Source organism: Oncorhynchus clarkii, chromosome 31, assembly GCF_045791955.1.
Source record: "Oncorhynchus clarkii lewisi isolate Uvic-CL-2024 chromosome 31, UVic_Ocla_1.0, whole genome shotgun sequence".
NCBI classification, from domain to species: Eukaryota; Metazoa; Chordata; class Actinopteri; order Salmoniformes; family Salmonidae; genus Oncorhynchus; species Oncorhynchus clarkii.
The window spans coordinates 21,888,277-21,905,358 of NC_092177.1; the positions used below are offsets into that span (position 1 = coordinate 21,888,277).

The 17,082-nt window shown below is 48.9% G+C and overlaps 1 protein-coding gene across 1 annotated transcript in view; it reads right to left on the reverse strand.

The window, feature by feature from the left end:
* The window catches only part of LOC139390668 (slit homolog 3 protein-like), a 425,054-nt gene that overhangs the window by 54,856 nt on the left and 353,116 nt on the right, over positions 1-17,082 (reverse strand). The window contains exons 24-26 of the mRNA XM_071137941.1: positions 6,951-7,022; positions 2,584-2,747; positions 636-760 (exon numbers count right to left, since the gene is read on the reverse strand). Coding sequence (XP_070994042.1) covers positions 636-760; positions 2,584-2,747; positions 6,951-7,022 — 361 coding nt within the window. The remainder of the gene's footprint in view (positions 1-635; positions 761-2,583; positions 2,748-6,950; positions 7,023-17,082) is intronic.

Consider the following 17,082-nt stretch of genomic DNA (forward strand, 5'->3'; position numbering starts at 1 on the left):
TTTAAGCCCAGCAGAGGACAACGGAGAAAAGCACACATGCACGTACACACACCTCTGAATAGGCAGGAATAATCGCAAAGACCCAAAGAGAGGTGCATACCCAGAGACACCGGGACCAACACTGACACACAAATTGACCTTGGGAGCAAAGATTTGATTTAAAAAGAGGCCATGGGCTTTGTCCCTGAAGCAGGCAGGAGGTTAAGCTGTTATCTGCGTCTGTGGAGCAGGATACTGACAGGAATCCCACAGCCAAACAACAGGCTCATGAGGCCACAGCAGCAGCACACAACACAGTGGGGGAGGGGACAAAACCTACACATGCAGACACACACATGCAGGCACACACACACGCAGACACACACACATGCAGGCACACATACACTCTACGTCCTCCCTCTGAGAGCACTTTATTGTAACCCCTTTCAATCCCCATTCAATACTTACAGCCAAACTAACTGTTGTAATCATTTCCACATTGGTTGAGATATCAAAGTAAGATGCATGTAAGAGAACAGGAGAGGCTAATACACTGGGGCTATGCATACGATGACAAACCGCTAACATGTGGAGTCGTTTAAGTGGGGCTGTGGTTGTGTGTGTGTGTGTGTGTGTGTGTGTTTAAATCCACTCACTTTGTAGCCAAAGGGACAGGTGCAATGGTAGGAGCCAGACACATCGCTGGCACATGTGCCATTGTTCAGACAGGGGCCGGCCAGACAGGGGGCACACTTCAACATCAGATTCAGATCAACTGGGCCTGAGAGAGAGAGAGAGAGAGAGAGAGAGAGGGGTAGAGAGAGAGAGAGGGTACGAGAAAGAGACAGAGAGAGAGAGAGAAAGAGAGAGAGGGTGAGAGAAAGAGGGTGAGGGAAAGAGAGAGAGAGAGATAGAGAGAGAGAGATAGATAGAGAGAGAGAGAGGGGTAGAGAGAGAGAGGGTGAGAGAAAGAGAGAAAGAGAGAGAGAGAGAGAGAGAGAGAGAGAGAGGGGGGGGGGTGAGAGAGAGAGTAAGAGAGAGGGTGAGAAAAAGAGAGATAGAATGACAGAGTCAGAAACAGAGAGCGAGGGAGAGATTAAAGAAGAAAGAGTCACACTAAGCAATTTCACTCACTCCTTCTCTCAGCAGTATTTAAAGACACTTCTTATCTACATTTATAAAACCTTTATCTGCCTTAATCTCACATAAATCCCAGATCAATGTTAATTGGCATGTGTGGTTACAGAGGGCAGAAATATGTGACAGCTGGGTTCATTCCCCGGTACAGGTAGATACAGAGAGGAGGAGGAGAGGAGAGGAGGAAAGGTGTAGAGGGCGAGAGGAGAAGGAGAGGAAGAATAAAGGATAGGAGTAGAGGTGGAGAGGGAGGAGAGGAAGCGTAAACGAGAGGAGAGGGGGAAAGGAGCAGAGGACGAGAGGAGAGGGGGAAAGAGAGGAAGAGGAAAGGAGATGAGGAGAGGAAAAAGAGAGAGGAAGAGGAAAGGAGAGGGGATAGAGAGGAAGAGGAAAGGAAAGGAGGATAGGGGGGGAGAGAGAGGAAGAGGAAAGGAGAGGAGGCGAAGGGGAGAGAGAGGAAGAGGAAAGGAGAGGGGATAGAGAGGAAGAGGAAAGGAAAGGAGAGGAGGATAGGGGGAGAGAGAGAGGAAGAGGAAAGGAGAGGAGGAGAAGGAAGAATCGAGGAAGAGGAAAGGAGAGGGGATAGAGAGGAAGAGGAAAGGAGAGGAGAATAGGGGGAGAGAGAGAGGAAGAGGAAAGGAGAGGAGGAGAAGGGGAGAGAGAGGAAGAGGAAAGGAGAGGGGGTAGAGAGGAAGAGGAAAGGAGATGAGAGGGGGAGATGGGGAGAGAGGAAGAGGAAAGGAGGATAGGGGGAGAGAGAGAGGAAGAGGAAAGGAGAGGAGGAGAAGGGGAGAGAGAGGAAGAGGAAAGGAGAGGGGATAGAGAGGAAGAGGAAATGAAAGGAGAAGAGAGGGAGAGAGAGAGGAAGAGGAAAGGAGATGAGGAGAAAATGAGAGGGGGAGAGAGAGGAAGAGGAAAGGAAAGGAGAAGAGGAGAGGGGGAGAGAGAGGAAGAGGAAAGGAAAAGAGGAGAAGAGGAGAGAGAGGAAGAGGAAAGGAAAGGAGAAGAGGGGGAGAGGGAGGAAGAGGAAAGGGGGAAGAGGAGAAGAGGAGAGGGGGAGAGAGAGGAAGAGGAAAGGAAAGGAGAAGAGGGGGAGAGAGAGGAAGAGGAAAGGGGGAAGAGGAGAAGAGGAGAGGGGGAGAGAGAAGAAGAGGAAAGGTGGAAGAGGAGAAGAGGAGAGAGAGGAAGAGGAAAGGAAAGGAGAAGAGGGGGAGAGGGAGGAAGAGGAAAGGGGGAAGAGGAGAAGAGGAGAGGGGGAGAGCGAGGAAAAGGAAAGGAAAGGAGAAGAGGGGGAGAGGGAGGAAGAGGAAAGGAAAGGAGAAGAGGGGGAGAGGGAGGAAGAGGAAAGGAGATTAGGAGAAAGAGAGAGAGAGGTACAAAGAAAGCAGAAGCAAGGCAACGGAGCAGAAGATGGAGGAGAGGAGAGCAAAAGAGGATGGAGATATCACAGCCAGTGTTGTTGCTCACCTTTGCACTGGAAGCGGTTGAGCGGTGTGGTGAGCAGCAGGCGGTCGGCCATGTCAGGTGGTCCGGAACAGCGAGCGATGCCAGGCTCCTTGAAGCCAGCCTTCACCCACTGAGACAGCCAGCGCAGGTCACAGTTACAATACAGGGGGTTGGCACCCAGAGCCCTGGAGGACAAAAAAATACAGGAATTATACACCTAGTGGTCACATATTCAAGTGCATGAGGATATGGTCAAGGTGCAGAAATTCTGTACACAGTCAGTAAACACACTGGTCTGCACATCACCAGTAGCACAAAGCACATTCCTACCAATCTAAAACTGTTGCCTTGGCCTTGACCTTCCTCTCCCTTACTTAAACAGAGGAATTTTATTCCTGGTAAGCATCCTTTAATTTTTTTTTTACGTCTCTCTCCCTCTCTCTCTCCCTTTCTCTCTCTCTCTCTCTCTCTCTCCCCTCTCTCTCTCTCTCTCTCTCTCTCTCTCTCTCCATCCCCCTCTCTCTCTCTCTCTCTCCATCCATCCCTCTCTCTCTCTCTCTCTCTCTCTCTCTCTCTCTCTCTCTCTCTCTCTCTCTCTCTCTCACTCTCTCTCACTCTCTCTCATCCCTCTCTCTATCTCTTTCTCTCTTTCCCTCACCCTCTTTCTCTCACCCTCTCTCTCTCTGCCCCTCACTCTCTCTCCCCCTCTCTCTCACTCTCTCTCTCCCCCTCTCTCACATTCTCTCACTCTCTCTGCCTCTCTCTCACGCTCTCCCCCCCTCACTCTCTCACTCACTCTCTCCCCCTCTCTCTCTTCCAATCTTCCACTCTCTACCCATCTCGTTCTCTCTCTCTGCCCCCTCTCTCTCACACTCTCTCTCTCTCTCCCTCTCCCTCTCTCTCTCTCTCTCACACTCTCTCTCTCCCTCCCTCTCTCTCCCTCTCTCTCTCTTTCTCTCTCTCCCCCTGTCACTCTCTCAAATTCTATTTTTCAAATTCAAGCTGCTTTATTGGCATTAAAAACATTGCGTGAATATTGCCAAAGCAACAATGTATACAATATACATTGTAATAAAATGATAAAGAATAAAGAATAATACCACCATCACTAAACTTCTATCATTACCATTACCACCCATACCACTACCATTGCTCCTTCACCCATGAGTATTTATTGTTTTTCCTCTGGATGTAATAAGTTAAAATGTGCAATAAATGTAGTAATGTGAATAATGAATCACTTGGTGAAGACTATTTCTCACAGTAAAGGAGAAAGTGTGTCTCTGTTTCCACCTCCCATGTCGTGCAGTGACCACATACACACTCCTCTTTTGGTAGCCATGTCTTTGTATGTCTGTCGATTTCTATTGCCAATTGGTGGTCACTCAGCCTGTACTTGGTAAGGATCTGTCTCTGCTTCGTATCTCTGACATAGTAGAGATAATCAGCCAATTCATATTCCCTGTTTAAGTCCAGATAGCAATTGCTCTAGAATGTTAAGGTTCTGTTGAAGACATTCTATGGTTGGTGATGGAAGTACCAAGTCATTAGTATATAGCAGGTATTTTACCTCTGTGTCAAATAGTGTGAGTCCTGGGGCTGGAGACTGGACCAACATGTCTGCTAATTCATTGATATAAATGTTGAAAAGATTTGGACTCAAACTGCAGCCTTGTCTCACACTTTGACGTTGTGAAAATAATTCTGATCTTTGGTTTTTGATTTTTATTGCACACTTGTTTTCTGAGTACATACATTTTATTAAGTCCTTACCTTACCACCAAGCCCACTTTGGAGAACTTTGGAGAATAGCCCTTCGTGCCAAATAGAATCAAATGCTTTTTTAAAGTCAATAAATCAAGCAAAGATTTTGCCCTCTTTTTAGTGGTGGACGTGTTTATTAATTAGTGTAAGAAAACCTTTCCCAAGTTGCTGTTTACTCAAATTCCCCTGTAATTATTAGGGATTAATTTGTCTCCACTTTATTGAAATAACTGAGATGAGCCCCTGGTTCCAGACATCAGGGAAGCAGCCAGAAGTTAAAACCATGTTGAACAATTTAAACACAGCCTTTTGCAACTCAGGTGTGCTGTTTTTCAGCATTTCATTTCTGATGTTATCTAGACCACAAGCTTTCTTTGGTTTTTATAGATTTGAGCTTTTCATTTAATGATTGTTGGGTTATTGGGTAATCTAATGGATTTTGGTTGTTTTTAATGACTGATTCAAGGACGTTCAACTTTTCTTTCATTTCTAATTGGTTCTGTTGTAAGTCTTATTATGGGATGTTTTTATAAAGATTATCAAAATACGTTTTCCAAATTCCTTCATCTTGTCTGGCTAATTCCTGTGGCTTTGTCGTGCTTAAATTGTTCCACATGTCCCACAACTGATTTTGGTCAATTGCGTTTTCAATGAAATGTTTTACTAAGGACAGGCCACTGACCTTAAGTAAAGCCAGAGTGTCTACGTATGCAGATGACTTAACACTATACACGTCAGCGACTACAGCAACTGAAATGAATGCAACACTTAACAACGAGCTGCAGTAAGCTTCAGAGTGGGTGGCAAGGAATACATTAGCCCTAAATATTTCTAAAACTAAAAGCATTGTATTTGGGACAAATCATTCACTAAACCCTAACTGTCAACTAAATATTGTAATAAATAATGTGGAAATGTATCAAGTTGAGATGACTGAACTGCTTGGAGTAACCCTGGATTGTATACTGTCATGGTCAAAACATATTGATGCAGTAATAGCTAAGATAGGGAGAAGTCTGTCTATAATAAAGTGATGCTCTGCCTTCTTAACAAGACTATCAACAAGGCAGGTCCTACAGGCCCTAGTTTTGTTGCACCTTGACTACTGTTCAGTCGTGTGGTCAGGTGCCACAAAAAACAACTTAGGAAATTTGCATGGCTCAGAACAGAGCAGGATGGCTGTCCCTTGGATGTACACAGAGAGCTAACATTGCATTTCAGTGTATGTTTATACTGTTTCAGAGTTTCAAAGATTGGATATCTTGCAGCTCTGGGTTGTTTTGTTGCTTATGTTTTTCATTTGACATTTGTCTTAGGTGTTTTCTAATTGTTTTACTTTCATTATCAAATCATCTTTCAGAAACATTTAGTTTTTTGTTTCTGATGTTGCATTTCTTTGGTTCTCTCCCTCCCCCTCTCTCTCCCTCTCTGTCTCTCCCTCCCCCTCTTTCTCTATCTCTCCCCTCCCACTCTCTCCCCATCTCTCTCTCTCTCTCTCTCTCTCTCTCTCTCTCCCCCTCCCTCCCCCTCTCTCCCTCCCTCTCCCTCCCTCCCCCTCTCTCTCTATCTCTCCCCTCCCACTCTCTCTATTTCACTCTCTCTCTCTCTCTCCCTCTCTCTCACTCCCCCCCCCTCTCTCCCTCTCTCTCCCTCTCTCTCCCTCCCTCTCTCTATCTCTCCCCTCCCACTCTCTCCCCATCTCAATCTCTCTCTCACTCTCCCCATCTCTCTCTCCCTCTCTATCTCCTACTCTCTTTATCTCCCCCCCCCCTCTCTCTCTCTCTCTCTCTGTCTCTCTCTTTCTCTCTCCTCCCTCTCATCTCTCTCCCCTTCTCTCTATCTCTCTATCTCTCGCCTCCCCCTCTCACTCTCTCCCACTCTCTCCCTCTCGCACCCCATCCCCTCTCTCATCCCCCCCCCTCTCTGGCCATCTCTCTCTCTCTCTCTCCCCTTCTTTCTCTCTCCCTCTCTCTTTCTCTCGCTCCCCTCTCTCATCTCTCTCTTTCCCCCTCTCTCTGCCCCCCTCTCTCTCTCCCCTTCTCTCTCACTCCCTCTCTCTCGCTCACTCCCTCTGCCCCCTCGCTCTCTCACACACACTCTCTCACTCTCCCCTTCTCTCTCTCTCTCACAACCTCTCTCTCCCCTTCTCTCTCCCTCTATCACTCTCTCTCTCTCTCTCACACATTCTCACTCACAATCTCTCTCTGCCTCTCTCTCTTTCTCTCTCCTCCGCTCCCTCTCTCTCTTTCTCTCTCCTCTGCTCCCTCTCTCTCTCTCTCCCACCCGCTCTCTCACTCTCTCTCTCCTCCCTCTCACTCCCCCCTCTCTCTCCGTCTCCCTCTCTCTCTGCCTCCCTCTCCATTTCTCTCTATCCCCCTCTCACTCTCTGTCTCAAAGATGTTCTGTGTGGCCTACTCTCCCAGCACAACACTGCTCTTTACTCGTGTTGAGTTTTCTGACACTTCACGTTTCACGAAGTCAAACAAGTAAAACGGATTCTACATTCTGCAGCAGTAGTGGGTCTGTGTGGGGAGGGGGGGTTGGTGTGTGAGTGAGAGAAATTGTGTGTGTGTGTGCCTTTATTATTACTATTGTGAAAGACCTCACAGTAATTTCACACTCACAGATGAGACAGAGATGTCAAGTGGTTGAAGGTTCCCTCTGGTATAGTTGAAAGGTCGTTTCCGTGGAGAGTCCTGAAATAGATTGTAAACAACGAGAGCGTGAGGGATAGGGGGATTGTTGCCCCACACGCAGAGGGTCCCCAGGCAGCGTCCTAGTCTCCATCCTTTAGCATGTAACTAACCCCAGTGGTGATCTGCCTCTCTGGGTTCACATTCCATTAGATGTCATTCAGAGAGAGAGACTGTATATAGACATAATATGACATTTGTAATGTTTTTATTCTTTTGGAACTTCTGAGTGTAATGTTTACTGTTCAGAGAGAGAGCGAGGGAGAGGGGGAGAAAGAAAGAGCGAGACAGAGGCAGAGAGAAAGTGAGAGAGAGACAGAGAATAAGAGAGAGAGAGACACTGCTTGGCCCTGTGGTGCTTTCCTAGCCCAGACCCTGTGGCGTATCTGCAGTCTGTTGTGTTTCAACAGTCACCCCCTGGCCCAAGTTAATAAGGAGTATTTTATCTGAACAGAGAAAGAAGAGTAGAAGAAGAAAGAGCGTTTAGCTTCTGTTCTCTATGTTTTATTTATTTGGAGTTGTTTTGGAGTCAGGGGTGGAAGGGAAGATGGATCACAAGCAGTCTGGGAGGTGGAGGGCCCATTTATCACACAGCACTCTGGATGGAGAGGGTGAGAGGGGGGGAGGGGGAGAGAGGAAGAGAGGAGAGGGGGAGATGAGAGAGGAGAGAGGAAGAGAGGAAATAAGGGAAGAGGAGGAAGAGAGGAGAGGAAGAGAGGGTATCATAGGGAGAGGAAGAGAGGAGAGGAAGAGAGGGTATCATAGGGAGAGGAAGAGAGGATAGGAAGAGAGGGTATCATAGGGAGAGGAAGAGAGGATAGGAAGAGAGGGTATCATAGGGAGAAGAAGAGAGGATAGGAAGATAGGGTATCATAGGGAGAGGAAGAGAGGAGAGGAAGAGAGGGTATCATAGGGAGAGGAAGAGAGGAGAGGAAGAGAGGATATCATAGGGAGAGGAAGAGAGGAGATGAAGAGAGGGTATCATGGGGAGAGGAAAAGAGGGTATCATAGGGAGAGGAAGAGAGGTGAAAAAGAGAGGGTATCATAGGGAGAGGAAGAGAGGGTATCATAGGGAGAGGAAGAGAGGAGAGGAGAGAGGGTATCATAGGGAGAGGAAAAGAGGTGAGAAAGAGAGGGTATCATAGGGAGAGGAAAGAGGAGAGGAAGAGAGAGTATCATAGGGAGAGGAAGAGAGGGTATCTTAGGGAGAGGAAGAGAGGAGAGGAAGAGAGGGTATCTTAGAGAGAGGAAGAGAGGGTATCATAGGGAGAGGAAGAGAGGAGAGGAAGAGAGGATATCATAGGGAGAGGAGGGGAGGTGAGAAAGAGAGGGTATCATAGGGAGAGGAAAAGAGGAGAGTAGAGAGGGTATCATAGGGAGAGGAAGAGAGGAGAGTAGAGAGGGTATCATAGGGAGAGGAAAAGAGGAGAGTAGAGAGGGTATCATAGGGAGAGGAAGAGAAGAGAGGAGGAGAGGGTATCATAGGGAGAGGAAGAGAGGGTATCATAGGGAGAGGAAGAGAGGAGAGGAAGAGAGGATATCATAGGGAGAGGGGGGGAGGTGAGAAAGAGAGGGTCTCATAGGGAGAGGAAAAGAGGAGAGGAAGAGAGGGTATCATAAGGAGAGGAAGAGAGGAGAGGAAGAGAGGGTATCATAGGGAGAGGAAGAGAGGAGAGGAAGAGACGGTATCATAGAGAGAGGAAGAGAGGAAGAGAGGAGAGGAAGAGAGGGTATCATAGGGAGAGGAAGAGAGGCGAGAAAGAGAGGGTATCATAGGGAGAGGAAGAGAGGAGAGGAAGAGAGGGTATCATAGGGACAGGAAGAGAGGAGAGGAAGAGAGTGTATCACAGGGAGAGGAAGAGGGCATCATAGGGAGATGAAGAGAGGAGAGGAAGAGAGGGTATCATAGGGAGAGGAAGAGAGGAGAGTAGAGAGGGTATCACAGGGAGAGGAAGAGGGTATCATAGGGAGAGGACGAGAGGAGAGGAAGAGAGGGTATCATAGGGAGAGGAAGAGAGGAAGAGAGGGTATCATAGGGAGAGGACGAGAGGAGAGGAAGAGAGGGTATCATAGGGAGAAGAAGGGAGAGAGGGAGTGAGAGAGAGAGAGAGAGGGAGTGAGAGAGAAGGGGAGAGGAAGAGAGGGTATCATAGGGAGAGGAAGAGAGGAGAGGAAGAGAGTGTATCACCGGGAGAGGAAGAGGGTATCATAGGGAGAGGAAGAGAGGAGAGGAAGAAAGGGTATCATAGGGAGAGGAAGAGAGGAGAGGAAGAGAGTGTATCACAGGGAGAGGAAGAGGGTATCATAGGGAGAGGAAGAGAGGAGAGGAAGAGAGGGAATCATAGGGAGAGGAAGAGGATATCATAGGGAGAGGAAGAGAGGAGAGGAGAGGAAGAGAGGGTATCATAGGGAGAGGAAGAGAGGAAGAGAGTGTATCACAGGGAGAGGAAGAGGGTATCATAGGGAGAGGAAGAGAGGAGAGGAAGAGAGGGTATCACAGGGAGAGGAAGAGAGGGTATCATAGGGAGAGGAAGGGAGAGAGGAAGTGAGAGAGAGAGAGGGAGTGAGAGAGAAGGGGAGAGAGAGAGGGGGCAGAGAGAGAGGGGGAAAGAGAGAGATGAGAGAGGGGAGCGAGAGAAAGAGAGAGAGAGGGAGAGGAAGAGAGGGTATCATAGGGAGAGGAAGAGAGGTGAGGAAGAGAGGGTATCATAGGGAGAGGAAGAGAGGGTATCATAGGGTGAGGAAGAGAGGGTATCATAGGGAGAGGAAGAGAGGAGAGGAAGAGAGTGTATCACCGGGAGAGGAAGAGGGTATCATAGGGAGAGGAAGAGAGGAGAGGAAGAGAGGGTATCATAGGGAGAGGAAGAGAGGAGAGGAAGAGAGTGTATCACAGGGAGAGGAAGAGGGTATCATAGGGAGAGGAAGAGAGGAAGAGAGGGTATCATAGGGAGAGGAAGAGAGGAGAGGAGAGGAAGAGAGGGTATCATAGGGAGAGGAAGAGAGGAGAGGAAGAGAGGGTATCATAGGGAGAGGAAGAGAGGGTATCTTAGGGAGAGGAAGAGAGGAGAGGAAGAGAGGGTATCTTAGAGAGAGGAAGAGAGGGTATCATAGGGAGAGGAAGAGAGGAGAGGAAGAGAGGATATCATAGGGAGAGGAGGGGAGGTGAGAAAGAGAGGGTATCATAGGGAGAGGAAAAGAGGAGAGTAGAGAGGGTATCATAGGGAGAGGAAGAGAGGAGAGTAGAGAGGGTATCATAGGGAGAGGAATAGAGGAGAGTAGAGAGGGTATCATAGGGAGAGGAAGAGAGGGTATCATAGGGAGAGGAAGAGAGGGTATCATAGAGAGAGGAAGAGAGGAGAGGAAGAGAGGGTATCATAAGGAGAGGAAGAGAGGAGAGGAAGAGAGGGTATCATAGGGAGAGGAAGAGAGGAGAGGAAGAGAGGGTATCATAGGGAGAGGAAGAGAGGTGAGAAAGAGAGGGTATCATAGGGAGAAGAAGAGAGGAAGAGAGGGTATCATAAGGAGAGGAAGATAGGAGAGGAAGAGAGGGTATCATAGGGAGAGGAAGAGAGGAGAGGAAGAGAGGGTATCATAGGGAGAGGAAGAGAGGAAGAGAGGGTATCATAAGGAGAGGAAGAGAGGAGAGGAAGAGAGGGTATCATAGGGAGAGGAAGAGAGGAGAGGAAGAGAGAGTATCACAGGGAGAGGAAGAGAGGAGAGGAAGAGAGGGTATCATAGGGAGAGGAAGAGAGGAGAGGAAGAGAGGGTATCACAGGGAGAGGAAGAGAGGGTATCATAGGGAGAGGAAGAGAGGAGAGGAAGAAGGTATCATAGGGAGAAGAAGAGAGGAGAGGAAGAGAGGGTATCATAGGGAGAGGAAGAGAGGACAGGAAGAGAGGGTATCATAGGGAGAGGAAGAGAGGAGAGTAGAGAGGGTATCACAGGGAGAGGAAGATGGTATCATAGGGAGAGGAAGAGAGGAGAGGAAGAGAGGGTATCATAGGGAGAGGAAGAGAGGAAGAGAGGGTATCATAGGGAGAGGAAGAGAGAAGAGGAAGAGAGGGTATCATAGGGTGAGGAAGAGAGGAGAGGAAGAGAGGGTATCATAGGGAGAGGAAGAGAGGAGAGGAAGAGAGTGTATCACCGGGAGAGGAAGAGAGGGTATCATAGGGAGAGGAAGAGAGGAGAGGAAGAGAGGGTATCATAGGGAGAGGAAGAGAGGAGAGGAATAGAGTGTATCACAGGGAGAGGAAGAGGGTATCATAGGGAGAGGAAGAGAGGAGAGGAAGAGAGGGTATCATAGGGAGAGGAAGAGGATATCATAGGGAGAGGAAGAGAGGAGAGGAGAAGAGAGGGTATCATACGGAGAGGAAGAGAGGAGAGGAAGAGAGGGTATCATAGGGAGAGGAAGAGAGGAAGAGAGTGTATCACAGGGAGAGGAAGAGGTTATCATAGGGAGAGGAAGAGAGGAGAGGAAGAGAGGGTATCATAGGGAGAGGAAGAGAGGGTATCATAGGGAGAGGAAGGGAGTGAGGAAGTGAGAGAGAGAGAGGGAGTGAGAGAGAAGGGGAGAGAGAGAGGGGGCAGAGAGAGAGGGGGAAAGAGAGAGATGAGAGATGGGAGCGAGAGAAAGAGAGAGAGAGGGAGAGGAAGAGAGGGTATCATAGGGAGAGGAGGAGAGGAAGAGAGGGTATCATAGGGAGAGGAAGAGAGGGTATCATAGGGTGAGGAAGAGAGGGTATCATAGGGAGAGGAAGAGAGGAGAGGAAGAGAGTGTATCACCGGGAGAGGAAGAGGGTATCATAGGGAGAGGAAGAGAGGAGAGGAAGAGAGGGTATCATAGGGAGAGGAAGAGAGGAGAGGAAGAGAGTGTATCACAGGGAGAGGAAGAGGGTATCATAGGGAGAGGAAGAGAGGAAGAGAGGGTATCATAGGGAGAGGAAGAGGATATCATAGTGAGAGGAAGAGAGGAGAGGAGAGGAAGAGAGGGTATCATAGGGAGAGGAAGAGAGGAGAGGAAGAGAGGGTATCATAGGGAGAGGAAGAGAGGAAGAGAGTGTATCATAGGGAGAGGAAGAGAGGGTATCTTAGGGAGAGGAAGAGAGGAGAGGAAGAGAGGGTAACTTAGAGAGAGGAAGAGAGGGTATCATAGGGAGAGGAAGAGAGGAGAGGAAGAGAGGATATCATAGGGAGAGGAGGGGAGGTGAGAAAGAGAGGGTATCATAGGGAGAGGAAAAGAGGAGAGTAGAGAGGGTATCATAGGGAGAGGAAGAGAGGAGAGTAGAGAGGGTATCATAGGGAGAGGAAGAGAGGAGAGTAGAGAGGGTATCATAGGGAGAGGAAGAGAAGAGAGGAGGAGAGGGTATCATAGGGAGAGGAAGAGAGGGTATCATAGAGAGAGGAAGAGAGGAGAGGAAGAGAGGGTATCATAAGGAGAGGAAGAGAGGAGAGGAAGAGAGGGTATCATAGGGAGAGGAAGAGAGGAGAGGAAGAGAGGGTATCATAGGGAGAGGAAGAGAGGTGAGAAAGAGAGGGTATCATAGGGAGAGGAAGAGAGGGTATCATAAGGAGAGGAAGAGAGGAGAGGAAGAGAGGGTATCATAGGGAGAGGAAGAGAGGAGAGGAAGAGAGGGTATCATAGGGAGAGGAAGAGAGGAAGAGAGGGTATCATAAGGAGAGGAAGAGAGGAGAGGAAGAGAGGGTATCATAGGGAGAGGAAGAGAGGAGAGGAAGAGAGGGTATCATAGGGAGAGGAAGAGAGGAAGAGAGGGTATCATAAGGAGAGGAAGAGAGGAGAGGAAGAGAGGGTATCATAGGGAGAGGAAGAGAGGAGAGGAAGAGAGAGTATCACAGGGAGAGGAAGAGAGGAGAGGAAGAGAGGGTATCATAGGGAGAGGAAGAGAGGAGAGGAAGAGAGGGTATCATAGGGAGAGGAAGAGAGGAGAGGAAGAGAGTGTATCACAGGGAGAGGAAGAGGGTATCATAGGGAGAGGAAGAGAGGAAGAGAGGGTATCATAGGGAGAGGAAGAGGATATCATAGTGAGAGGAAGAGAGGAGAGGAGAGGAAGAGGGTATCATAGGGAGAGGAAGAGAGGAGAGGAAGAGAGGGTATCATAGGGAGAGGAAGAGAGGAAGAGAGTGTATCATAGGGAGAGGAAGAGAGGGTATCTTAGGGAGAGGAAGAGAGGAGAGGAAGAGAGGGTATCTTAGAGAGAGGAAGAGAGCGTATCATAGGGAGAGGAAGAGAGGAGAGGAAGAGAGGATATCATAGGGAGAGGAGGGGAGGTGAGAAAGAGAGGGTATCATAGGGAGAGGAAAAGAGGAGAGTAGAGAGGGTATCATAGGGAGAGGAAGAGAGGAGAGTAGAGAGGGTATCATAGGGAGAGGAATAGAGGAGAGTAGAGAGGGTATCATAGGGAGAGGAAGAGAGGGTATCATAGGGAGAGGAGAGAGGGTATCATAGAGAGAGGAAGAGAGGAGAGGAAGAGAGGGTATCATAAGGAGAGGAAGAGAGGAGAGGAAGAGAGGGTATCATAGGGAGAGGAAGAGAGGAGAGGAAGAGAGGGTATCATAGGGAGAGGAAGAGAGGTGAGAAAGAGAGGGTATCATAGGGAGAAGAAGAGAGGAAGAGAGGGTATCATAAGGAGAGGAAGATAGGAGAGGAAGAGAGGGTATCATAGGGAGAGGAAGAGAGGAGAGGAAGAGAGGGTATCATAAGGAGAGGAAGATAGGAGAGGAAGAGAGGGTATCATAGGGAGAGGAAGAGAGGAGAGGAAGAGAGGGTATCATAGGGAGAGGAAGAGAGGAAGAGAGGGTATCATAAGGAGAGGAAGAGAGGAGAGGAAGAGAGGGTATCATAGGGAGAGGAAGAGAGGAGAGGAAGAGAGAGTATCACAGGGAGAGGAAGAGAGGAGAGGAAGAGAGGGTATCATAGGGAGAGGAAGAGAGGAGAGGAAGAGAGGGTATCACAGGGAGAGGAAGAGAGGGTATCATAGGGAGAGGAAGAGAGGAGAGGAAGAAGGTATCATAGGGAGAAGAAGAGAGGAGAGGAAGAGAGGGTATCATAGGGAGAGGAAGAGAAGAGAGGAAGAGAGGGTAGCATAGAGAGAGGAAGAGAGGAAGAGAGGAGAGGAAGAGAGGGTATCAAAGGGAGAGGAAGAGAGGCGAGAAAGAGAGGGTATCATAGGGAGAGGAAGAGAGGAGAGGAAGAGAGGGTATCATAGGGACAGGAAGAGAGGAGAGGAAGAGTGTATCACAGGGAGAGGAAGAGGGCATCATAGGGAGAGGAAGAGAGGACAGGAAGAGAGGGTATCATAGGGAGAGGAAGAGAGGAGAGTAGAGAGGGTATCACAGGGAGAGGAAGATGGTATCATAGGGAGAGGAAGAGAGAAGAGGAAGAGAGGGTATCATAGGGAGAGGAAGAGAGGAAGAGAGGGTATCATAGGGAGAGGAAGAGAGGAGAGGAAGAGAGGGTATCATAGGGTGAGGAAGAGAGGAGAGGAAGAGAGGGTATCATAGGGAGAGGAAGAGAGGAGAGGAAGAGAGTGTATCACCGGGAGAGGAAGAGAGGGTATCATAGGGAGAGGAAGAGAGGAGAGGAAGAGAGGATATCATAGGGAGAGGAAGAGAGGAGAGGAAGAGAGTGTATCACAGGGAGAGGAAGAGGGTATCATATGGAGAGGAAGAGAGGAGAGGAAGAGAGGGTATCATAGGGAGAGGAAGAGGATATCATAGGGAGAGGAAGAGAGGAGAGGAGAAGAGAGGGTATCATACGGAGAGGAAGAGAGGAGAGGAAGAGAGGGTATCATAGGGAGAGGAAGAGAGGAAGAGAGTGTATCACAGGGAGAGGAAGAGGGTATCATAGGGAGAGGAAGAGAGGGTATCATAGGGAGAGGAAGGGAGTGAGTAAGTGAGAGAGAGAGTGGGAGTGAGAGAGAAGGGGAGAGAGAGAGGGGGCAGAGAGAGAGGGGGAAAGAGAGAGATGAGAGATGGGAGCGAGAGAAAGAGAGAGAGAGGGAGAGGAAGAGAGGGTATCATAGGGAGAGGAGGAGAGGAAGAGAGGGTATCATAGGGAGAGGAAGAGAGGGTATCATAGGGTGAGGAAGAGAGGGTATCATAGGGAGAGGAAGAGAGGAGAGGAAGAGAGTGTATCACCGGGAGAGGAAGAGGGTATCATATGGAGAGGAAGAGAGGAGAGGAAGAGAGGGTATCATAGGGAGAGGAAGAGGATATCATAGGGAGAGGAAGAGAGGAGAGGAGAAGAGAGGGTATCATACGGAGAGGAAGAGAGGAGAGGAAGAGAGGGTATCATAGGGAGAGGAAGAGAGGAAGAGAGTGTATCACAGGGAGAGGAAGAGGGTATCATAGGGAGAGGAAGAGAGGGTATCATAGGGAGAGGAAGGGAGTGAGTAAGTGAGAGAGAGAGTGGGAGTGAGAGAGAAGGGGAGAGAGAGAGGGGGCAGAGAGAGAGGGGGAAAGAGAGAGATGAGAGATGGGAGCGAGAGAAAGAGAGAGAGAGGGAGAGGAAGAGAGGGTATCATAGGGAGAGGAGGAGAGGAAGAGAGGGTATCATAGGGAGAGGAAGAGAGGGTATCATAGGGTGAGGAAGAGAGGGTATCATAGGGAGAGGAAGAGAGGAGAGGAAGAGAGTGTATCACCGGGAGAGGAAGAGGGTATCATAGGGAGAGGAAGAGAGGAGAGGAAGAGAGGGTATCATAGGGAGAGGAAGAGAGGAGAGGAAGAGAGTGTATCACAGGGAGAAGAAGAGGGTATCATAGGGAGAGGAAGAGAGGAAGAGAGGGTATCATAGGGAGAGGAAGAGGATATCATAGTGAGAGGAAGAGAGGAGAGGAGAGGAAGAGAGGGTATCATAGGGAGAGGAAGAGAGGAAGAGAGTGTATCATAGGGAGAGGAAGAGAGGGTATCTTAGGGAGAGGAAGAGAGGAGAGGAAGAGAGGGTATCTTAGAGAGAGGAAGAGAGGGTATCATAGGGAGAGGAAGAGAGGAGAGGAAGAGAGGATATCATAGGGAGAGGAGGGGAGGTGAGAAAGAGAGGGTATCATAGGGAGAGGAAAAGAGGAGAGTAGAGAGGGTATCATAGGGAGAGGAAGAGAGGAGAGTAGAGAGGGTATCATAGGGAGAGGAAGAGAGGAGAGTAGAGAGGGTATCATAGGGAGAGGAAGAGAAGAGAGGAGGAGAGGGTATCATAGGGAGAGGAAGAGAGGGTATCATAGAGAGAGGAAGAGAGGAGAGGAAGAGAGGGTATCATAAGGAGAGGAGGAGAGGAGAGGAAGAGAGGGTATCATAGGGAGAGGAAGAGAGGAGAGGAAGAGAGGGTATCATAGGGAGAGGAAGAGAGGTGAGAAAGAGAGGGTATCATAGGGAGAGGAAGAGAGGGTATCATAAGGAGAGGAAGAGAGGAGAGGAAGAGAGGGTATCATAGGGAGAGGAAGAGAGGAGAGTAGAGAGGGTATCATAGGGAGAGGAAGAGAAGAGAGGAGGAGAGGGTATCATAGGGAGAGGAAGAGAGGGTATCATAGAGAGAGGAAGAGAGGAGAGGAAGAGAGGGTATCATAAGGAGAGGAAGAGAGGAGAGGAAGAGAGGGTATCATAGGGAGAGGAAGAGAGGAGAGGAAGAGAGGGCATCATAGGGAGAGGAAGAGAGGTGAGAAAGAGAGGGTATCATAGGGAGAGGAAGAGAGGGTATCATAAGGAGACAAAGAGAGGAGAGTAGAGAGGGTATCATAGGGAGAGGAAGAGAGAGGAGGAGAGGGTATCATAGGGAGAGGAAGAGAGGGTATCATAGAGAGAGGAAGAGAGGAGAGGAAGAGAGGGTATCATAAGGAGAGGAGGAGAGGAGAGGAAGAGAGGGTATCATAGGGAGAGGAAGAGAGGAGAGGAAGAGAGGGTATCATAGGGAGAGGAAGAGAGGTGAGAAAGAGAGGGTATCATAGGGAGAGGAAGAGAGGGTATCATAAGGAGAGGAAGAGAGGAGAGGAAGAGAGGGTATCATAGGGAGAGGAAGAGAGGAGAGTAGAGAGGGTATCATAGGGAGAGGAAGAGA